The sequence below is a fragment of the Ahaetulla prasina genome, chromosome 1 (genome assembly GCF_028640845.1).
Source record: "Ahaetulla prasina isolate Xishuangbanna chromosome 1, ASM2864084v1, whole genome shotgun sequence".
NCBI lineage: Eukaryota > Metazoa > Chordata > Lepidosauria > Squamata > Colubridae > Ahaetulla > Ahaetulla prasina.
The window spans coordinates 50,555,493-50,574,303 of NC_080539.1; the positions used below are offsets into that span (position 1 = coordinate 50,555,493).

General features: G+C 35.8%; 1 protein-coding gene across 2 annotated transcripts in view; it reads left to right on the forward strand.

The window, feature by feature from the left end:
• Positions 1-18,811, forward strand: part of SRBD1 (S1 RNA binding domain 1) — a 188,374-nt gene that overhangs the window by 93,013 nt on the left and 76,550 nt on the right. For both annotated transcript variants that reach the window (XM_058165213.1, XM_058165214.1), the window contains exon 16: positions 13,123-13,205. In XM_058165213.1, the coding sequence (XP_058021196.1) occupies positions 13,123-13,205 (83 nt within the window). The remainder of the gene's footprint in view (positions 1-13,122; positions 13,206-18,811) is intronic.

An 18,811-nucleotide genomic window follows, 5' to 3' on the forward strand; every position in this document is an offset into this window, starting at 1 on the left:
TTTTCTGTCTTCCACTTTTGTGCAAATACGATTCTCGCCACTGTTATTATATGAATAATCAAATATGTATCTTCTTTGCTATATTTCTCCGGTAATATACCTAATAAAAATGCCTCTGGTTTTAACTCTATACCTTGGTGCAAGATTTCCTCTAACCATACCTGTATTCTAACCCAATAATTTTTTGCTTCCGTATATGTTCACCACATATGATAATATGATCCGGCAATTGAAAACATTTCCAGAATTTAGCTGATTTATAATTCCTTTCCCATACTTGTTGCCATCTCTCTACTTCTATCGTATAACCAAAGTTTTTTGCCCATGCTAACATTGTCTCTTTTACTTTTTCCTCTTCTAATCTGATTTGCAATAAGTAATTATACAATTTCTTAATCATCTGTCCCAGTCAATATCTCGTCCAATTCTGATTTTTTCAAATTAAAACCATACTGTTTCAAATCTTTATCATATCTTGATTGTATTTGCAGTTGTGCATAACAATCTGTCTGAATCCCTTGTTTTTCTAGTTCTTGTTTCTGTTTTAGTTCTCCCTTCTTGGTTAAAATATTTTTCATGTTAATCATATTTGGATGTGTCAAAGATTCTATTGTTGAAAGCAACATTGGTATCTTCATACAATGTCTTTCTTTCACTCTTTCCCATGTTGTTAGCAAACCATTCCCTATGTAATGTCTCTGAAAATACCCATGTATCCTATTTTTTCCATACCAAAGAAAAGCGTGCCATCCTAGTTGCAAAACATGTCCTTCCAGAGTCAATATTCTTGTATTTCTCAATAAAATCCATTCTTTAACCCAGGTTAACATCGCCATTTGATAGTATAGTTCCCAATTTGGTACTCCAAACTCGCCTCTAGTTCTAGAATCTTGAAGCAGTTTAGTTTAATTCTTGCTTTTTTCCCTTGCCATACCTAGTTCCACATTATTTTGTTCAAATTCTCAAAATATTTTTTCTCCAACTTTATCAGTATTGTTTGAAAAAAACACCAAGATTCTTGGTAGTATATTTGTTTTAATTAGCGCTATTCTTCCCATTAGTGATAATTGCAGATTTTCCCATTTATCCAAGTCTATTTCAATTTGATTTCTCAGTTTGTAATAATTATCTTCCTTTACCATTATACACCTTGAAGTTAATTGAATACCAAATATTTCACTTTCTTCACTATTTGAACATCTAGCTTCTCCATTAGTTGCTCTTTTTTTTCTCTCTCATATTTTTCTCTCTCTCATAAACTATGATTTTTGTCTTATCTTTATTAATTTTCAATCCCGCTACTTCTCCATATCCCCCTATTTGCTCAATTAACTTTGGATCTGTTTCTGTTGGTTCTTCCATGATAAAGACTAAATCATCCGCAAAGGCTTGTAGTTTGTATTCTTTTTTTAAAAATTTTCATTCCTTTTATTTCTTTATCTTGTCTTATCTTTGTTTAAAATTTCTAATGTCAATATGAATAGCAATGGAGATAATGGACATCCTTGTCTAGTTCCTTTTCTGATATCTACTTTTTGTGTCATTTCACCATTCACAATCACCTTTGCTGATTGGCCTTTATATATAGTTTTTACCATATTTATAAACCTATCCCTCAAGTCAATCATTTGCAATTGTGTAGTCATAAATTGACAGTTCATATTATCAGACGTTTTCTGTGCATCCAAAAATAACAATGCCATTTGCTTTTCTGGATGTGCTTCATAGTATTCCAATGTGTCCAATATAATTCGCATATTATCCTAATCTGTCTTTTAGGGAGAAAACCATTCTGATCTGGATGTATAAATTCATTTAATAGTCTCTTCAATCATTCAGCCATAATTGATGCAAAAATTTTGTAATCCGCATTTAATAATGAGATTCTTTATTTGTTGTAAATCCGATTCTTCTTTTGGTATAAGAGTTATATATGCTTCCATCCACGAATTCAGAATTTTGGCATTTAATAAAATCATTAAATACTTGTAACGTTACATCGCTTAATACGTCTTGCAACATTTTGTATAGTTCTGCTGACAATCCATCTGGTCCTAGTGTTTTACCATTCTTTTGTTTCTTAATACCCTCCATCATTCCATCATTGATATTCTTTCTTCTAACAACTTTTTGAATTCTTCTGGAATTGTAGGTATTTTAGCTTTTTCTAAGTATTATTCTATCTTTCCTTCTGCCACCATCTCTTGCTGGTATAAACTTTTTACAATATTTCTCAATTTTTTTTCTTTTCCTCATTTTGATAGCATATCCTTCCATCTTGATCTAATAATTGATTTATCACTTTTTTTTCTTTGTCCTTTTTCATTTTATATGCCAACCATCCTCCTGGCTTGTTCACATTTGCTTTGTTAATTTTATTTTATTCGTCAATTTTTCAATTTCCATTAAATTTAATTTGTTTTTGCAAATCCACCCACTTTTTATTTATTTTTATTCTGTGGCTGCTTATGTAGTTCTTCCTCTAGACTTTATATTCCTTTTCCAACTTTTTTTGTTTTTGTCTGGTCTGTTTATTCAGTTTATTAAGAATTAATAATATCTAATTTATTATTAATTCTCTAATATATACCTTACTAGTATCCCATACATTTTGCAGTGATGTATCCTCTTTCCTATTTTCTTTAAAGAAGAAAGTCAATTCTTTTTCTATATATTGTAGAAAGTCCTTTTCATTTAGTAAGTTTTGGTTTAATGTCTATCTCATTCTTTTTCTCTTCCCCTTCCATATCATTGTTACTGGATTGTGGTCTGCCCATGTACTTGCCTCTATTTCAATCTTAAATATCTTAGAAATTAATTCAGTTGACATCCATATCATATCAATTCTAGACCATGCCATGTGCCTATTTGAGTAGAATGTATACTGCCTTTCTTTCAGATTTCTTTTTGTCCATGCATCTTGCAAGCTTAATTCATCTGCCATTGTTTAAAATGCTCTAAGTAAAGTCTTTCTTAATTTTTTATTTGCTTTTGTAGATTTGTAGTCTAACTCATTATTATCAATCGCATTGAAGTCTCCTGTTATGCATATATATTCATATTCATATTCTAATATTTTCCTGTGTAATTTCGCATAAAATTCTTGATTTTCATTTGGAGCGTATATCCCCACTAAAAATATTTTTTTATAGTTCATTACTATTTCTACCATTAATACTCTTCTTTCCTCGTCCTCAAATATTAGTTTAGATTGAACTGTCTTTTTAATATAAAGTGCTACTCCTCTTTACTTTTCCTCTTCTAATCTGATTTGCAATAAGTAATTATACAATTTCTTAATCATTTTTCATCTGTCCCAGTCAATATCTCGTCCAATTCTGATTTTTTCAAATTAAAACCATACTGTTTCAAATCTTTATCATATCTTGATTGTATTTGCAGTTGTGCATAACAATCTGTCTGAATCCCTTGTTTTTCTAGTTCTTGTTTCTGTTTTAGTTCTCCCTTCTTGGTTAAAATATTTTTCGTGTTAATCATATTTGGATGTGTCAAAGCTTCTATTGTTGAAAGCAACATTGGTATCTTCATACAATGTCTTTCTTTCACTCTTTCCCATGTTGTTAGCAAACCATTCCCTATGTAATGTCTCTGAAAATACCCATGTATCCTATTTTTTCCATACCAAAGAAAAGCGTGCCATCCTAGTTGCAAAACATGTCCTTCCAGAGTCAATATTCTTGTATTTCTCAATAAAATCCATTCTTTAACCCAGGTTAACATCGCCATTTGATAGTATAGTTCCCAATTTGGTACTCCAAACTCGCCTCTAGTTCTAGAATCTTGAAGCAGTTTAGTTTAATTCTTGCTTTTTTCCCTTGCCATACCTAGTTCCACATTATTTTGTTCAAATTCTCAAAATATTTTTTCTCCAACTTTATCAGTATTGTTTGAAAAAAACACCAAGATTCTTGGTAGTATATTCGTTTTAATTAGCGCTATTCTTCCCATTAGTGATAATTGCAGATTTTCCCATTTATCCAAGTCTATTTCAATTTGATTTCTCAGTTTGTAATAATTATCTTCCTTTACCATTATACACCTTGAAGTTAATTGAATACCAAATATTTCACTTTCTTCACTATTTGAACATCTAGCTTCTCCATTAGTTGCTCTTTTTTCTCTCTCTCATATTTTTTTCTCTCTCATAAACTATGATTTTTGTCTTATCTTTATTAATTTTCAATCCCGCTACTTCTCCATATCCCCCTATTTGCTCAATTAACTTTGGATCTGTTTCTGTTGGTTCTTCCATGATAAAGACTAAATCATCCGCAAAGGCTTGTAGTTTGTATTCTTTTTTAAAAAAATTTCATTCCTTTTATTTTTTTATCTTGTCTTATCTTTGTTTAAAATTTCTAATGTCAATATGAATAGCAATGGAGATAATGGACATCCTTGTTTAGTTCCTTTTCTGATATCTACTTTTTGTGTCATTTCACCATTCACAATCACCTTTGCTGATTGGCCTTTATATATAGTTTTTACCATATTTATAAACCTATCCCTCAAGTCAATCATTTGCAATTGTGTAGTCATAAATTGACAGTTCATATTATCAGACGTTTTCTGTGCATCCAAAAATAACAATGCCATTTGCTTTTCTGGATGTGCTTCATAGTATTCCAATGTGTCCAATATAATTCGCATATTATCCTAATCTGTCTTTTAGGGAGAAAACCATTCTGATCTGGATGTATAAATTCATTTAATAGTCTCTTCAATCATTCAGCCATAATTGATGCAAAAATTTTGTAATCCGCATTTAATAATGAGATTCTTTATTTGTTGTAAATCCAATTCTTCTTTTGGTATAAGAGTTATATATGCTTCCATCCACGAATTCAGAATTTTGGCTTTTAATAAAATCATTAAATACTTGTAACGTTACATCGCTTAATACGTCTTGCAACATTTTGTATAGTACTGCTGACAATCCATCTGGTCCTAGTGTTTTACCATTCTTTTGTTTCTTAATACCCTCCATCAATTCCATCATTGATATTCTTTCTTCTAACAACTTTTTGAATTCTTCTGGAATTGTAGGTATTTTAGCTTTTTCTAAGTATTATTCTATCTTTCCTTCTGCCACCATCTCTTGCTGGTATAAACTTTTTACAATATTTCTCAATTTTTTTTTCTTTTCCTCATTTTGATAGCATATCCTTCCATCTTGATCTAATAATTGATTTATCACTTTTTTTTCTTTGTCCTTTTTCATTTTATATGCCAACCATCCTCCTGGCTTGTTCACATTTGCTTTGTTAATTTTATTTTATTCGTCAAATTTTCAATTTCCATTAAATTTAATTTGTTTTTGCAAATCCACCCACTTTTTATTTATTTTTATTCTGTGGCTGCTTATGTAGTTCTTCCTCTAGACTTTATATTCCTTTTCCAACTTTTTTTGTTTTTGTCTGGTCTGTTTATTCAGTTTATTAAGAATTAATAATATCTAATTTATTATTAATTCTCTAATATATGCCTTACTAGTATCCCATACATTTTGCAGTGATGTATCCTCTTTCCTATTTTCTTTAAAGAAGAAAGTCAATTCTTTTTCTATATATTGTAGAAAGTCCTTTTCATTTAGTAAGTTTTGGTTTAATGTCTATCTCATTCTTTTTCTCTTCCCCTTCCATATCATTGTTACTGGATTGTGGTCTGCCCATGTACTTGCCTCTATTTCAATCTTAAATATCTTAGAAATTAATTCAGTTGACATCCATATCATATCAATTCTAGACCATGCCATGTGCCTATTTGAGTAGAATGTATACTGCTTTTCTTTCAGATTTCTTTTTGTCCATACATCTTGCAAGCTTAATTCATCTGCCGTTGTTTAAAATGCTCTAAGTAAAGTCTTTCTTAATTTTTTATTCGCTTTTGTAGATTTGTAGTCTAACTCATTATTATCAATCGCATTGAAGTCTTCTGTTATGCATATATATATTCATATTCTAATATTTTCCTGTGTAATTTCGCATAAAATTCTTGATTTTCATTTGGAGCGTATATCCCCACTAAAAATATTTTTTTATAGTTCATTACTATTTCTACCATTAATACTCTTCTTTCCTCGTCCTCAAATATTTGTTTAGATTGAACTGTCTTTTTAATATAAAGTGCTACTCCTCTTTTACTTTGGCAAGCAGGTGTTGTATATAATGTCCCCAATTTTACTTGCTCCAAAAGTTTTTTGTGTTGTTTTCTAATGTGGACTTCTTGCAAACATATAATCTCTAATTTTAGCTTCTCTGATTTATTAAATATTCTTTTTATCACCAAATTTAATCCATTTATATTCATTGATATCATTTTAATTTCTTCCATTTCTTACTTATTTACTTGTTTTGTAGATCTAGTCACTCTTATCTCTTTTTGGTCTTTAACTTCTTTCGCTCTTGCTCATTCTCTTATTGCTCTTTCTTCCTGTTCTTTAGTTGTCTCTTTTAATTGTTCCTTTTTTTCTTCCTGTTGCCCAACCCCTCTTTCTTTACTCAATATTCCTTCCTCTTGGAATCATAGAATGTTTCTGCTTTCTCTATTGTATCTAATTTGTGTTTTGTTCCTGCCAGTTCATCAAGATTCCTTCTGGCACCAACCATCTGAAATTCACTCCTCTTTTAATCAGAATTTCATAAGAAATTGATATTCTTTTCTTAAGTCTCTAACTCTTTTTGGAATTTGTTTCAGTGCCATTATATCTCTACCTTTGTACTTTATTGTCACATTTCTAATTGTAGTATCTCTGCTCTCAATGTTTTCTTGGTAAATCTGACATGTATTTCTCTTGGTAAGTTATTTCTCATTGCATATCTTGTATGCATATCTCATGAATCCCGCTTGGTATCTTTTCTTTGTCCTCTTCCATTGCCTCTGCTACTATTTCTGTGATTTTTTTTCCTGCTAGCTCTCCTTTTTCTTCTTCAATATTTTGAAATCTTAGATAAAAATCAGCTTTATCCATTTTGAGAGTTATAATTGTCCTTTCCTGATTCTTATCAGTGGTTGCAAATCTATAATCCATCTCCTCCACATTTTTTCTGTTGCTTCTGCTTTTTCTTCCACTATCTTCAGTTGTTGTTCATTTTCCCTATCATCTCTTTAACTTCCTTCAACTTTCCATTCATTTTTTCAATTTTCTCATCTACTTTATTTATTCTTTCCTTGAGGTCTTCATATATGGCCTGTAGCATATTTTTAAATTCAGTATTGGCTTTCTCTTGCTATGTTATAGTTTCAGCTGTTTTTTTTTTTTGTCCCGTGGAGCTGGCTGCTGTTGATATTGATGGTGAAGATAGATGTTGTGTTGCTTTCTTCATTTTGTTCTTTAAATTCAAACCATCTAATTTGTAATCCAAATGATTCGACTTTAAAATTCAAATTTGCCTCTTAATTACTTCCAGGTTTAAAATCAAAGTCCAATTCACAATCAAAATGTTCAGGTTCTTGTTACCCTAATCCACAAAGCGGAGAAAAAAGGGATATAACAAAAAGTTCAAAGTACAGATTTGAAAATCAAAAAGAGCCAGGAAAGTCAAAAATATAAAAATGTAAAAAAAAAATCTATCACCAAAAAAGAGTGTTAAAAATAAAAAAGAAGAGGAAAGGAAAAAAGAAAAATGAGGGAAAAAAAGAGATATATAAAATTTTCAAGGAGAGAGGAAAAAAAGAAGCTAATCTCCAAAAATTTAATTCCAAAAAGAAGTGGGGGGGGGGGGAATCCAATTTTTAAAAAAGGACCAAATACAAAAATCCACCATTCCACATATAAATCTGCAAAACAATGGACAGGCAGTTCAGTTTTTAGCTGTATATTTCTTTTCCTTTTTTTCTTCTCTGCTACAAAATCATCAGACCATTTCTTATCAGAGGTCTCAAAACATTGTTCAAGGTCATTCAATTCTTGTCGTCTTCTTTGTTCAATTTAATTGTTGAAATTTCTCTAGCCACCACTACAATTTACTCCCAATTATCTTAAATTATATTCAGTCCAATTTTTTAGTTTTTCAGATACAAATCTCAGGATTTCAAAGTTCCGTCATACATCAAACTTGGCACAAAAAAGCCACTCTGCCCAATCTGCTTTCTATTCACTAAAAATCAATTTTCAAACTTTGTCAATTATCTTCATTAATGGCTTCTGCTTTTTTGCCAGTATTGCCAGAAGAGGGGAGATAGCCTTGTATCTGCTCCCTCCCCTCTCCTCTTTTGCTGTTCTCTCTCAAGTAATGTTTTTGTTGTGTCTTCGGCTCCCGAGCCTGGCCTCTTGGCAGAGAGTGACTCAAAGAGTGAGGGGGAAGAGCTGACAGGGCTTCCCTCTGCAGGACCTTCCTCTCTGGCTCCGCTTCAGGTTCCAGAGGCAGGCCAGGTGGAGGAGATGACAAGGCCTCTTTCTCCTGCACCTTCCCCCTCCCAGGCAACACCTCAAGACCCAGCTGCTGACAATCAGTCCTGGTTAAATCCCAGGCATCGCAGAAAGGAGAGGCAGGAACAACAAAAGAAGAGGTGGGGCAGGCCTAGAGAGTGCTGAGTCATGGAGCCACACTCTACAGGGTATAAAAGAAGGAGGAACTGCTCTGTAGCTTCTTGTGATGGACAAAAACTGACTCTTGGAAACTTTGGTTGCAATATTTCGAGACTAAGAATTTGGCTTCTGGATTTCTGTTTATTTCTGAATTCTTGGTTGCTCCAGCAACGAACTGCAGTTACGCTGGCTTCTGAGAGATAAGAGAACTTGGCAGGCAATCGCCGGTTCGTTGCCAGAACTGATATCTGTTATAGGAATAAATTGCTGGCAGATATAGTCAGCTCGCATGTCTTCTTGGTTGTGGTTGGAGGGGTGGGACAGAACAGTTTTTTAAAGTCAGGGAGTAAATTTTTTACAAAAGGAATCTTATTTCTAAGACAGCAATTTGTTCTCACCCAGATGTTTCACCTTGCTTTCTTCTTTTCTCATTTTCTGTGGCCGTCCCAGCTTATGACAGCTCCCTGGCTATCTTCCCAGTTGCTGAGTCAGAGGTTATTTGCCAGTACTTCAGGGAATTTGCGATTTCCCTGTTTGTACCAGCCTGTGCCTCCATTCTTCACCGTCCCTACGAGACAGCTATGACCCCGAAGGACCCCCAAGCAGCTATGATATCAGCGCTATCTTCGGATCCCCAAAGTTTCATGCTGTGTCACTGCGATGCTGGCCATGCTGTGTCACTGCGATGCTGGCCCCTCTACCCTACTATATCTTAATGTCACCTTGCTCTCCTCTCCCCTCTCTATTTGTTTCCAGTCTCTTGTCACTATGTTTCTGTTCTTTCCCTTCCTTGTCATTTTATTACTCTGATCAGCAGTCTTAAGTTTTCCACCCTGTTCCTCTTCTACATTCTGCACGCTCTGAGAACGAGAGTGACTGCAAAATGTAACCTCTAGCCTAACTAATAGAATAGAATAGAATAGAATTCTTTATTGGCCAACTGTGATTGGACACACAAGGAATTTGTCTTGGTGCATACGCTCTCCATGTAAATAAAAGAAAAAATACATTCGTCAAGAATCATAGTCATAGGGAAACAGTCAATATAACTTAAGGATACCAGCAACGAGGTTACAGTCATACAGTCATATGTGGGAGGAGATGGGTGATAGGAATGATGAGAAGATTAATAGTAATGTAGACTTAGTAATTAGTTTGACAGTGTTGAGGGAATTATGTGTTTAGCAAAGTGATGGCCTTCAGGAAAAAACTATTCTTCTGTTTGTTGTTCTGGTGTGCAGTCCTCTATAGCATCATTTTGAGGGTAGGAGTTGAAACAGTTTAAGTCCAGGATGTGAGGGATCTGTAAATATTTTCACAACCCTCTTTTTGAATCGTGCAGTGTACAGGTCCTCAACGGAAGGCAGGTTGGTAGTAATTGTTTTTTCTGCAGTTCTAATTATCCTCTGAAGTCTGTGTCTGTCTTGTTGGGTTGCAGAACCAAACCCGTTATAGAGGTGCAGATGACAGACTCAATAATTCCTCTGTAGAACTGGGTCAGTAGCTCCTTGGGCAGTTTGAGCTTTCTGAGTTGGCGTAGAAAGAACATTCTTTGTTGTGCTTTTTTGATGATGTTTATGATGTTGGGTGTCCATTTTAGGTCGTGACATATGGTAGAACCTAGAAATTTGAAGGTCTCTATTGTTGATACTGTGTTGTCTAGTATTGTAGAAGGTGGTAGTATGGGAGGGTTTCTCCTAAAGTCCACCACCATTTCTACGGTTTTGAGTGTGTTCAGTTCCAAATTGTTACAGTCACACCACAAGGCTAGTCGTTCGACCTATTTGCTTTGATGTCATATCCCTCTTCACCCAAGTGCCAATCAAAGAAGCCTTGACAGCTATCCAAAACAAATATAACCCCCCCAAGCACATCCTAGATCTGACCAACCACTGCCTATCCAACACATACTTCATCTATAATGGACAAAAATACAAACAAGTAGAAGGAGCACCCATGGGATCACCCCTCTCACCTGTCATTGCCAATCTCTACATGGAACACTTTGAAACCCAAGCTCTAGAAAAATCTGATCACAAACCCAAACTCTGGCTCAGATATGTAGACGACACCTTCATAATCTGGCCACACGGGAAAGAAAAACTTGACAACTTCCTCACACACCTCAATAGCCTACACCCCAAAATACAGTTCACCATGGAAACAGAAGTTAATAACCAACTTCCTTCCTGGATGTCTTAGTCTACAGAAACCCAATGGCTCCCTAGGACACACCATCTACCAGAAGAAAACACACACAAACCGCTATCTGCACGCACTCTCACACCACCACCCAGCACAGATCAACTCCGTAGCCAAGACACTCATCTCCAGAACAAAATGCTTAGCTGATGAACAACACCTAAAACCCGAACTAGACACTCTCACTAACGTACTAACATCCAATGGATTCCAAACAAATAAGATTACCAAACTAATCCAAAAAGAACCCCCCACTAAAATCCAAGACAGAGAACAAGAAAACGGCACAGCCCTCCTCCCATATATAAAAGGCACCACAGACAGAATCAGCAAGATCCTCCACAAACACAACATCAAGACAGCATTCTGCACAAACAGAAAATATCCACCATCCTAAGAAACCCCAAAGACAAAATTGAGTTAGAAAATCAAGGAGTATATGAAATCCCATGCACCGCCTGCCCCACCACATACATTGGACAAACCAACAGAAGAATAAGTGCACGCATTGAAGAACACAAGAACTCATTCAAAAAAGAGGAACTAACTTCTTCCCTGGTCCAACACTTTAAAGTCACAGGACATGATATTGACTTTAAAAAGACCAGAACTATCGCCAAAACTGAACACTTTAACAACAGAATAATCAGAGAAGCCATTGAGATAGAAAAACGCCCACACAGCATAAACAAACGAGATGACACCTCCCGCCTACCAGCCATTTGGAAACCCGCCTTATTGACAAACGAGTCCCTAACACGAGGAATGACACCAGACCCACACTCACGAGGTCCACACAGGATGTCACCACCGCACATCCACCCAGAAAGCAGACCCAAACCCACACTGATCATGAAGCACGACCAAGGACCAGAAGCCAGACCGCAGCTGCAACATTAGCCATTTCAAACCCTCCAATCCATACATGCAGCAGACTGACACCCACTATGAAGATGTAGCACAACCACAAAGCCAAACAACAGCTATGCAGCTCACCAGCTCAAATCCCCTGCAACACAGATTAAATTGAGCACAACCAAGCCCCCACCAACACAGGACACCCCCAGCCAATCAGAGCACAAACCCCCATCCAATCAGAGCACAGCCAAGCTCCCACCCAATCAGTTCAAACCCCACTAGCAGTTAAAAGGAAGAAACAGCTGCGATCACACATTGCTCCCAGAAGCACGGTTGAAGCCTGAAGATGACGAATGAGACTGTCAAACGTCGCCAAGACACTTCCAATCTTACACGGGAGAAAACCCGAACAACCAAAGACCTATATACAAACACCCGTGAAAACCTCAGAAAACATATATATATAGGGTTTTCTCCCGTGTAAAATTGGAAGTGTCTTGGCGACGTTTCGACGAAATCCCATTCGTCATCATCAGGCTAGGTGCTTACAGCTTCCTATTTGTAGGAGAAATGTATGATCGCTGCTGTTTCTTCCTTTTAACTGCTAGTGGGGGTTTGAACTGATTGGTTGGGAGCTTGGCTGTATTCTAATTGGGTGGAGGTGTGTTCTGATTGGTTGGGAGTTTGGCTGTGCTCTAATTGGATGGTGGGATTGGCTGTGCTCTGATTGGCTGGGGGTGTGTTCTGTTGGGGGGGGGGCTTAGTTGTGCTAGGTTGGTTTGAGATGCAGGGGGATTTAAATTGGTGAGTTGCATTGCTGTTGTTTGGCTTCGCGTTTGTGGTCGTGCTTCATCTTCATGGTGGGTGTCAGTCTGCTGCATGTATGGATTGGAGGGGTTTGAAATGGCTAATGATGCAGCCATATATATATAATATAATATATATATATTTGAATTTCTAATGATCTACTGTTATGTTATGTGGCCATATAACACAGATTTTTCAGCGCTGTTTTTATGTAAAGTTTACTTTACATAAAATCTGGCCTCTGCCTTTGTGGCATTTATGTTGGTATTTTGTAAGCTGTTTTGAATTGAGGAAACAGGGAGTGAGAGAAAATATATGGAAATAGAGGCAATGAGAAAACATAAAAATTCCAACTGTTTATATAATTTGTCTAAACTAATTTATGTTAATACTTGATTACTGTGGCATGTGCTCCTCTTAATGTATTGTTTGCATTCTTACAGTACAATCACTCTATTTTTCACTGTACATGCCTGGCAAGATTTTTTTCAAGTTAAATTAATGAAAACATGCTGCTCGTGTTCACTACAATATGTATTTTCTCATTTGAGACTTAATTTTAACTTACACTACAGCTTTATTTTCTTTGCAGTTAAAAAACAGAATAAAAATTCATTCCACTAAGTAAGCCTAATGAAAAGTACAGTCATTTTATTTGTCTTGCATTCCACATAATACCATTTCTTGTTCTGTTCCCCCACCTCCAGTTTCCATTGCAAGACGTGTACAAGATCCCTTAGCTGAGCTAGTGAAAATTGAGCCGAAACATATTGGAATTGGAATGTACCAGGTAAGGCAATATAGAGTATTTTAGTCTAAAGACTGTTGGACTAGTCTTTAGTCCAATATGATATGAAACATTGCTTGGTCATTGTCAGCTAATTATATGTCCGTTTTAAAAGTTTCATGGAATAGTAATATATATTTTTTCTAGGATTAAATATGAAGGTTTAGGATTGCAGCCAGATTTATTGCCTATTAAAAACATCAAATCAGGCTTTTAACTTGATCTGCAAATCTTCCTCTCATTTAAATGGGTACAATGGTCAGTTTGAATTTTTGGAAATTCAGACAATTGGCCTCTTCCCTTTTTTACAGGTTTTTTTTCATCTACTATTTGTAGAAGCACTTACTATATGTTATTTTCATTAATTAAATGGCAAATTAATTCATTAATTAAATGGAAAGTTTTTAGATTTTATATCTAAAAGATATAGATGTCTATAGATATCTGACTGACTGCATGACTGATCTCTGTGTATACACACACACACACACACACAGAGAGAGAGAGAGAGAGAGAGAGAGAGAGAGAGAGAGAGATTAGATAGATGATAGATGGATGAATATAGAGATGGAGGGAGGGAGGGAGGAAGAGAGAGATCCAGTGATTTTTGGAATTGAATGTTGAAAATTATATGGACTATAGGTATATATGATATAAAGCCACTGAGAATTGGTTATAAGATGGATGGCTATGTAAATGTTTTAAGTAAATAAATTCATAAATAAAAATATGTGAAAATACAAGGTAGTTGATAGAATATTGAACTGAAAACTGTTTCCCAAAAAGTAAAATTGCACATTTTTTTCTGAAGAATCCATGAATCTTTAAACATTGAATAGGATAAGGAATAAAGGAAGGTGAGAGGCAAAGAGGCAGACTGATTTTAGAAGGCTGCCTACCTCTGTGCAGCACACATTAAGAGATAATAAAAAAAAAAAAAACTAGAAAGATGAGTTTTTGAAACATGAAATCTGATAAGGGGCTCAATGTCCACCCTAACCCTGGGTGTCTGGGAATGGAGATTTATTGGACATTATTAAGATGGAAGTCATATAATCTATTGCTATGCCTTACCAAGCATATCAGTACCAATTGCCATATTTTAAGGCAATTTTATGTTATTTATTGCTGCACACACCCTTAGAATTTACTGCAAATAGGCATGCAAATACACATATCTGTATATTAATACACACCATATGATATAAGCAAATATTTGATGAGAAATAGTTTAAATTAATTAACTTATAAACTTTAAAGTATCCATCTTTTAATTTAATGATTAATATTAGTTAAAAACCTCAGATATGCAGATGATACCACTCTAATGGCAGAAAGTGAAGAGGAACTAAAGAGCCTCGTGATGCGGGTGAAGGAGAGGGCAAAAGTTGGCTTGAAACGCAACATTAAGAAAACTAAAATCATGGCATCCGACCCTCTCAATTCCTGGCAGATAGATGGGAAAGAAATGGAAGTAGTGACAGATTTTATTTTCCTGGGCTCAAAGATCACCACAGATGGGGACTGCAGCCAAGAAATTACAAGACGCTTGCTCCTGGGGAGGAAAGCTATGGCAAATCTAGACAGCATACTAAAAAGCAGAGACATTACCCTGCCAACAAAAGTGTGTATAGACAATGCTATGGTTTTCCCAGTTGTAATGTATGGCTGTGAAAGTGGGACAATAAAAAAGGCTGAGCGCCAAAGAATCGAGGCCTTTGAACTCTGGTGCTGGAGAAGACTCCTGTGAGTCCCTTGGACGCCAAGACGATCAAACCGGTCAGTGCTAGAGAAGATCAACCCTGACTGCTCTCTAGGAGGCTAGATCCTGAAGATGAAACTCAAATAGTTTGGCCACCTAATGAGAAGGAAGGACTCACTGGAAAAGAGCCTAATGCTGGGAAAGATTGACGGAAAAAGAAGAATGGGACGACAGAGAATGACTGGATGGATGGAGTTACTGAAGCAGTCAGTGTGAGCTTAAATGGACTCCAGAGGATGGTAGAGGACAGGAAGGCCTGGAGGAACGTTGTCCATGGGGTTGTGATTGGTCGGACATGACTTCACGACTAACAACAAAAACAAATTAGTTAAAAATGGAAAAGTAATCATTTTGAAAAACACATTGAAGAGCTCCACCACCAAATGGACAGGGTGCTACTCTAGCCCCCTCATACTGTATATTGGCTCCTGTTTGCCCACTTGCTGTTTTCTAAACAAACAGAATACCAGGTTGCCTGTGAATTTTTCAGCATTATATTAAGTTTACTTGTGAGGCTGAGAGAACACAGCTTGCATCAATATGCTCTTGAATATGACATTGCATGTGTTATTCAGAAATGACAAAAAACGTGGTAATCCTTCAGAGGAAGGGAGTTACTACAGTCAGTTATTACAGTCACTGACCAGAATTGCAAACAAAAACACATTAAAAATAAAATAAAAGCCAGATAAAATATTACAATTAGCAGTGGGTTTATCAGTAGATAATAAAAGTCTGCCTAGTTGTGCTTGAGCCTTAACTGAGTATAATTTTAGTGCTGGTGGGATATGATCTGTTATTCTAGTAAAATGCAAAGATTGAATTGCAGCTGCTGTTTTTGAGCAATTTGTATAACAATAATTTTGGTGTATACTCTGTTTGGTTTAGCTATGGAAGCCCATACCCAAATATTTAAAAGATTTCACTTTGGCCATTTATTCTTCAGGCGTGCAATTTATGTTTCTTTACAAAGATCGGGATCTTAGTTTTACTGCAATTTGCTCTGTTCCAAAACTGGAGTAGATTCTGTTTCCATAAAGCCATAGTTAAATGCTTTTATAACTAATACAGGGAAGATGGTCAGTTTCAAGTTGATTGTCTAGATGAAATTTCTATACAAGAGTAATTAAATTCCATTGAAATTAAAGTGTAATCAATTGAACCTTGAGCCAACCCAGTGGAAGAATTCATCATGCAAATCACTATTGATAGATCCATTCAACAGATATAAAGTTTTGTGATGAACAGTGCCCTTTCTAATCCCCTTTTGAATTTTTAGATTGCTGGCTTTGTAGGGGGGGAATGCAACTATTTTTGAAGTATTGATGGGATTGAGTAAAAAGCACCTTATCGTTTGCCCTGCCTTTGCATTTAGATCACCAGAAACTATTACATATTGTAAGTAGAGGAGTTATTAATCATAAGGATACTAATGTATGCTTCAAATTTAGTCCACTTAATTTTTATTAAATTTTAGCAGCACAGACATTGCAAAGCACTCCCATTGGGTTTAATCGTAGTTTACTTGCAATTTGTATATTTAAGACACCATCCAAGAGCAGCTAAAAGTGAGAATGACTTCCCTCCCTGCTTGTAAATCAGCTGTTTTCTAGCCAGGTAAATTCAGCAACATAATTCATGAAAAGCACAGTTTTTGGATTTAGCGTTCCAGCCCGCAGTATTCTATGAAATAATTGTTAGGGTTTTAGAACTTGGATGAAAGTCTGAGTTCCCAGTAGTGGCCATTGTAAGAAGCAGATCATCAAGAGCAATAGGAATATAAGTTGATTCATACTGCTTAGTGTTAAGATCAGCTGCCAAAAAAATGACATTTTGGGTGTCAGAGAAAATAATATCAATATCAGAAGAATCTATTCCAGGGATAGCATGAGGCCCAAAGCCAGACTTCTCTCTGTAAGTAGTTGCTAATTGCTGGGATAAGAGTTCTTCTTTGTCAGTTTGATCTTCAGCATATCCATCTAGTGTCCTTAGTAATTTAAAGTGTCCTTAGTAATTTAAAAGTAGTTTCAGTGGAATACAATTGGGGAGCTACACTATAGGAGGTATTGGTGTTAAAAAGCATGTCTGGATCCAATGAAGGCAAGAAATTAGCTTTTTTTTTTCAGGGTCTGTGTAGATTCTGTCATTGATATAGCACTTTGTCAAACTGCAGATTGTCAGGATTAGACATTAAAAGTTCTCCATTGGTGGTCAGTGTACCTAGGCTTTTTGTGGTTGTGGCAGCAGTAGCAATTTGTTGATTGACAGTCCTGAATACATGATAGAATAAAATTAATTAATGGTTTTGCTATAGAGACTGTTGTCACCAATGTTTCTGTTAATTTATCCACTCTCTGTATGATGTCTGCTTGCTCTGAATGTGGCAGTGTACCAAATGAATCAATCAACTTTTCTTCCAGTGAGTCCTCGGCAGACTCTCTAGCTGTAGATAATGCAGTCTGTTGATTAGAGCTCTTCTTTATTAAGGTCACTGCTAGTGAAAGATCCCTGAAATTATATGGATTCAAATTGTTAGATTTAAAGTGGTAATATCCTTTTGGGAAAACTGATCCAAAAGTGGGCTAGCTTTCTCTGAACAGAAAACATGTACTGGGAATATTGAGAAGGTGCTCAAGAAGGGCTTTATGTTACAAATCATGTTGTGGATTTTAAATTCCTTAAATGTGAGCAGAATTCTCATGCAGTCTCTTTTATATGGCAGCCATTGGCATGTAGTAGATCTATCAAAGAGCAGCATCTATCGAAGGTCAGTCAAGGCTAGAATAACTTACCTTTTTGAAGTCCTTATCACCTTCTATTCACTGCATTATTGGAAATCTGCAGAGAGATCGGATTGGTCTATAAGTGATAATTGCACTTATTTCATCTCTGCCTTTTTTTTTTTTTTTTGACTTGAGATTTAAGCCCTTCCCAGGTATTTCTTTCTCTCCTAGTAGATTCAGGAGTGGGGTTAGCTCTAAATTCCCATTAGCTGTTTGTTGCCATGAGTAGCAGTTGTCTTTACAGCTTCTGCTGTTTTTTTGGGGTGACTATGGGTATACTTTATAAAGGAGTCTTCTAGTAGTCTAATTTTTGACTGAAGTCAAAGGTTCAAAGATCATGATGACGGTTTATGTTCTGATCAGGCATTGCCATCCACAGTTATGAACTGTTACATTTCCCCTTTTTAAGTTCATATCATCCCCATAAGCAATGCAGCTGCTGAACAAACAGCAGCAATCTGGGGAGGGGAGAGTATTCCCCACCAGGGAAGAAGAAAGTTCTGTAAGCTGTTACCTTTCAATTTCTATCTATAAATCCCATTCTGAAGTGTTATAAGCAGCGGTGAAATGCTCCTGGTTCTGACCGGATCTCGCGATCTGGTAGTGATCATGGCTGATGGTTCGGCGATCCGGTAGCAATGGCAGAGCAAAGCTCTGCCCAGCCACCCAGGTGTCATTTCTTCCTGGTTTTAACCAGGAAGTAATGTGTTTTTTACCTTCTGTGCATGCGCAGGAAGTTTTGCAAAGCAAGCGTGCGTGCGGCGTGTGCACTTCCAAACTGGTAAGGAAGATAAGTAGATTTCACCACTGGTTATAAGAGTTATATGGATTATGTCTGTTTGGAGAGTATGTAGAGTCATTATACAGAAATTATCTGTTTATCACATATTCATCCATTTTCTGCTTTAAAGGCTTTGGTGGAAATTTTGTGGTGGAGTCTCTTCTTCCTTTTTCCCATTCTTGAGTTCTGCTTTATATTTTATGGAGTTGTATCTAGAACAGATAGATGACCTTCCAGGTATTACTATTTATAAAAAAGTAAATTAAAAGAATACAAATTAGAA